At 43.8% G+C, this 5242-nt stretch overlaps 1 protein-coding gene across 1 annotated transcript; it reads left to right on the forward strand.

Moving 5' to 3' along the window:
* Positions 1-2250: 2250 nt before the first annotated feature.
* Positions 2251-4780, forward strand: LOC123102269 (epoxide hydrolase A). The gene is made up of 4 exons (XM_044523567.1): positions 2251-2643; positions 2712-2888; positions 3719-3957; positions 4035-4780. The coding sequence occupies exons 1-4, from the start codon at positions 2341-2343 to the stop codon at positions 4324-4326; spliced, it is 1011 nt and encodes a 336-aa protein (XP_044379502.1). The 5' UTR covers positions 2251-2340; the 3' UTR covers positions 4327-4780.
* The last annotated feature ends 462 nt before the right edge of the window (positions 4781-5242 follow it).

Consider the following 5242-nt stretch of genomic DNA (forward strand, 5'->3'; position numbering starts at 1 on the left):
AGGATATAACAAACCAGCCCATGATCTTTTGGTCATCGCCCAGGCTGATAGGATTAGCAAAGTTTGGATGGGGCGTGTAATATTGTACTGTTTGAGGGCACTGTAATATTGTACTGTTGTACAACCAAAAACAAGTAAAAATACATTGTACATTTCGTTGGAACAGTTGAAAATACTAGGGAAGCATGGATAATCAAGAGCATGCTGTTTCTAAATTACTAGAGGCTTTTCTTATTTATCTGTTAAAAATAGAGGGGCAAGATATGGTCAAACCGCAATTTCTGTAAGTTTCAAAAGATGTGAACTGGTCCTTCATTTGGATTTGAGACATTAATCGTACAAATGTTGCATTTAGATCAAAATTTTACTTTGCCTAGGGATAGTAATCTGAAACGTTTAGTTGTGTAGTGATATTTATAAAGTAATAGGGGAATAAATATTGGTATTTGTTCCAATGTCTAAAGAGTTCATTGGAGTTAGGGGTCTACAACAACAAACGGTGGGGAAGCAGGTGGAGAGGAAAAATTCCTGGCCAGTAGGAAGGACGATGGGAAAACAAGTATTAGCTTGTCATCTCCGTTTTGATGTTGTCGGCGGGCCCAACTTACGAGGGGTGCCGAAGGAGGATGAGAAAGGGATCGGCGATGGAGGATTGTCTAGCTTTTCCCTTGATCTTCTTAGATATGGCAGACCTCACCGACAGAGCTGCTTGAGGGGGCTTGCTTCCATGTGTTTTTTCAATGGTCGTGGGGAGTAGTGAGTGAGACGTCCAGCGAAGAGACTTCGTTTAAGTGTTCTCACTAACTATCTATTATAGTTAAATTTGTACACCGCAAGTCACCATGCGACACAATAAATAGGAGAATTTTAAGGAAAGGGCCAGATTAGTTAATCATGTTGTTGTTTTAGTTTAATTTTCTCAGAACCGTATTTCTGTTTATGTTTCTCACGAGTACAAAAGTGTTTCTTTGTTGTCATTGAAGAATAAGGGGACATTGTCATTGTCACTGGACTATCATTATCTCCCACGACAGATGATAAGTGTTCTGATTTTAAATCAGAGGTACAACATGATGGTATCTCTCCATAGATGGTAGCCCTTTTAAGAAATGCCAATGCTAGATCAAGGGGTTTAAAGAGAATGGAAGTCGGTGGGTGTGAGGGATCGGGCTAAAGTTGTTCTAAGGAGACATTGTCATTGTCATTGACTTACCATTATTTCAGGTGATAGACGAGAAGTGTTTGCATTGTGAATTAGAGATAGACCATGATGTTATGTCTCGCTAGATGATATCCCTTTTAAGCAATAGCAATGCTAGAGACGGGAGTTTAAGAAAATGGAAGTTGATGGGTACGAGGGGACATGCTAAGATGTTGCTAAGGAGACATCACAATTGTTAATGATGTAAGAAGTGACTGAGAATTGCATCTTATCGATGTATAAATGGAAACCACATGCCATCAAGAACGACATACATTTTGGTGTAAACTTTTTTTATTCCGTGGCAACGCAGGGCATTCAGCTAGTGTATGTAAACGTATTTTAGTTCTAGATACATCTCTTTTTATCCATTTTGATAACAAGTATTTTCGAACGGAGGGAGTACATAATGCTACTTTCAATGTTAAGTGCTTTTAAATTTAAGTGGTGTGCTATTATTTCTTCTTCTGTAACGGGGTCAGTTTTTTCCTTTTGTAATCAAAGTTCAATTGTTGCCTTCTTTATTCAGTAAGAGATCAAAAAGAATTAGGACCCCAGTAAATCCTGAATGTTCGGATTTTAAGCATGTCATCCTGAACGTTTTTTCATGGCAATTTTAGTTGAAACGAGGTGACAACTTTAGTTATTAAAATATGGCAATTTTGTCTCTGTTTGTTTTTCTGTCAGATAATTGTCATGTTTTATCAATCTCGCGTGAACTAAAATTATCATGAAAAACGTTTTGTTGTCATGCTTAAAATCCGGATGTTTAGGATTTATCATTTCCGAAAAATTATTGTGAAATCTTCAAACTGGAAAGTGTCCAGTGCAACGATTCTGCTATTCATGTCACCTGAAAGCTCGAGACTGCACGTCTCGGCGTTTTCCTTTTTTCATTTTCCTTGAGTGGATCCTGTGCGTTTGATGTAGAATGAACGGCAGATTGCTCGGTGGCTGTGCTCTCACAGTCGCTGAAGCTGACCTCATTGCTTATGTCAGTCTGACTCCACAAATGACAGATCGCTCGGTGACTTTGCTCTTCAAAACCACCGAAGCCGTCCCTCGAAAAAACAAAAACACTGAAGCCGAGTCCGACAAAGCACGCTCGGCCGGCGAGGCGAGTGAGAGTCAACCCAACCATGGAGTCCGGCGGTGCAGGCGAGGTGCGGCACTGGAACGCCGACGTCAACGGCGTCTCCCTCCACGTCGCCGAGCAGGGCCCCGCCGACGGCCCGGCGGTGCTCCTCCTCCACGGCTTCCCGGAGCTCTGGCTCTCCTGGCGCCACCAGATGGCCGCTCTCGCCGCCCGCGGCTTCCGCGCCCTCGCCCCCGACCTCCGCGGCTACGGCGACTCCGACGCCCCCGCGGACCCCGCCGCCTACACCATGCTCCACGTCGTCGGCGACGTCGTCGCGCTCCTCGACCACCTCCGCCTCCCAAAGGTGCGTACCTCTTGGTTTCTTTTTCCTTGGCCGCCGCGAGTGACGCACTGACGCCGGCGCCGGCGCAGGTGGTGGTGGTGGGGCACGACTGGGGCGCGCAGGTGGCGTGGCACTTCTGCCTGTTCCGGCCGGACCGGGTGCGCGCCGTCGTCGCGCTGGGGATCCCGTTCTTCCCCCGCTCCCCTCGTCCGATGGCGGAGATGTTCGCCGCGCGCGGCGATGGGTTCTACATCACGCAGTTCCAGGTGCTGTGATCCTTGTTCCAGGTGTATTCTGACTTAATTTCAGCATTCATTCTTCTTCTTGCCAATGCCATGGGGGGGACCTGATACAGCATGGAAGCAGTGAATTGGTTGTGTGAAATACTGAAATGGAAATTAATCACATACAAACTGAAGCAAATGTTCAAAGGAAAAATTATGAAGCAGATGCTGATACGAGGGGGCTAATTGGTTTGAATCTTTGAACTTCTATGCTGAAGAAGCATAGATTTATTAACCGATATTATGCATCTAAATTATGATCCAAATTGTTTTCTGAAAATTAGAACAAATACATCATCTATTAACATTTTGCCAGGGTAACATTCTATAATCAGGACACAAACGCTAAGATTATTTTTGTGGGTCCAAAACTACAGTCTAAGGTCCAGGATGGCACCAAGATGAGAGCGCGGCGATTTGGTGCCCGCACTCAGATGAGCCCAGACATGAACAGTACAGCGTTTTGAAAGGGGAAAAGGTTAAAAAAATCAATGTTTTTTGTGGTGCAAGATGCTTCTGTGCGTGAACTCCGTGCAAAATTTTGTGAAGTTAGAGCTCGTGGCAAAAAAGACAAATTTTGGACGAGCTCCTGAAATGTCCAAACTTCACAAAATTTTGCAAGGAGTTCACGCACAGGAGCATCTTGCACCACAAAAAAAATTGGAATTTTTCGAACTTTTTTTCTTTTTAAATCGCGGTACTGTCCACCGGGCTCTGGGTTGAATTATCGCTAAGATGAGCATATATTTGCCTTGTAGTTGCAGTCATGATCTGCATACCAACTTCGCCTTATTTAAAGCTCATCCCTGCAGGAGCCTGGAAGAGCTGAAAAGGCATTTGCTCGGTACGATGTCGCAACTGTCCTAAAGAAGTTCTACTCCCTTCAATTAGATGACCTTGCTGCCCCTCCTGGAGTAGAGGTCATAGATTTTTTTGAGGCATCATCATCCCCACTTCCTTGGATGTCGGAGGAAGAACTGGGACAGTATGCCGAGAAGTTTCAGAAGTCTGGCTTCACAGGACCCCTCAACTACTACCGCGCCATGGACACGTAAACTTCATTGCTTACATTCTTCCTATGATTTCCATTTTATGTAGCTCATACGCACGAGTTCACGTCAAACACAGGAACTGGAAGCTTAGTGCGCCCTGGCATGGTGCAAAGATCATGGTGCCTGCGAAGTTCATCGGGGGTGAGAAGGACATCGGTGTCGAGTCCTTTGGAGTCAAGCGCTACATCGAGAGCGGGGGTTTCAAGTCCAATGTTCCTGATCTTGAGGTTTCCATCATTGAAGGACACCATTTCCTCCAGCAAGAGCAGGCCGAGAGGGTGAACTCTGAGATACTGTCCTTCCTGGACAAGCTTTCTGGAGAGGAAGCACATAATAAGAACGAAGTTGGCGAGGAGGTGGGTAACTAAGAACCGAGTAAAAACTAAAAAGATAGTGTATGAGCTTGTTTTAGATTGTGAAAGTTGTCTTTTCTAAACTGAAATATAAAGCTGGTGGACCGACATACTCAAATAAATGTCAGAGATAGGCTTCAATAAAGTGTACTCCTGGTTAACAGAATACAAAGGGGACCTTCGAAGGTGAACTCCTTTCTAATGTGGTACTCCCTCCGTTCGAAAAAACTTGTCCCAAGCTTGTCCCTTAAATGGATGTATCTAGCACTAATTTGATGTTAAATACATTTATTTGGGGGACAGGCTTTTTCGGACGGAGGGGGTATGGAATAAGATTGTGTTGGAATGTATAGATTCTAAAATTCTAGTTGCTGAGCAGCCTATGTTCGGAGATCTTGTACTGAACAGTGAACATGGAGATAGTATTGAAGAAAAATGGCAACTTAATGTTGCTTATATCCTTATGAAACGATAATAAATATCTCAATGTTGTCCTTTTTTTACGGGAAGCCATCCGGCTAGCTTTATTGATTGGCAATAATAGTTACACCGTTCAAAAGAGAAGTATGGGTTCATCGACCCAGAATACAATATTTGCAGAATTACTAGAAGACCTAGCATCCAAATTGGCTTCTCATGGGCATCCAAATTGGCTTCTCTTGGACAGAATTCAAAACTAGCATCATCAGAACCGTACTGCAGAACTTGTTGTTGATGAGAATCCACTATCATGTAAAGTTCCGATAACTTGATGAGCACAATCAGATTGAAGTATGATTTTTATGGTGCCCCATCTGCTGGTCTAGCAAGCCCATCTCTTGCTGCACTTGATTCGGCCATAACAGCGTCGAGGGCGTTGTTAAATTTTTTATTTTTTTTAAACCGAGGCAAAAGATTTGTCTCATATATTAATTCAGAAGGAGGATAAAAT

This window comes from Triticum aestivum, chromosome 5A (genome assembly GCF_018294505.1).
Source record: "Triticum aestivum cultivar Chinese Spring chromosome 5A, IWGSC CS RefSeq v2.1, whole genome shotgun sequence".
Lineage (NCBI taxonomy): Eukaryota > Viridiplantae > Streptophyta > Magnoliopsida > Poales > Poaceae > Triticum > Triticum aestivum.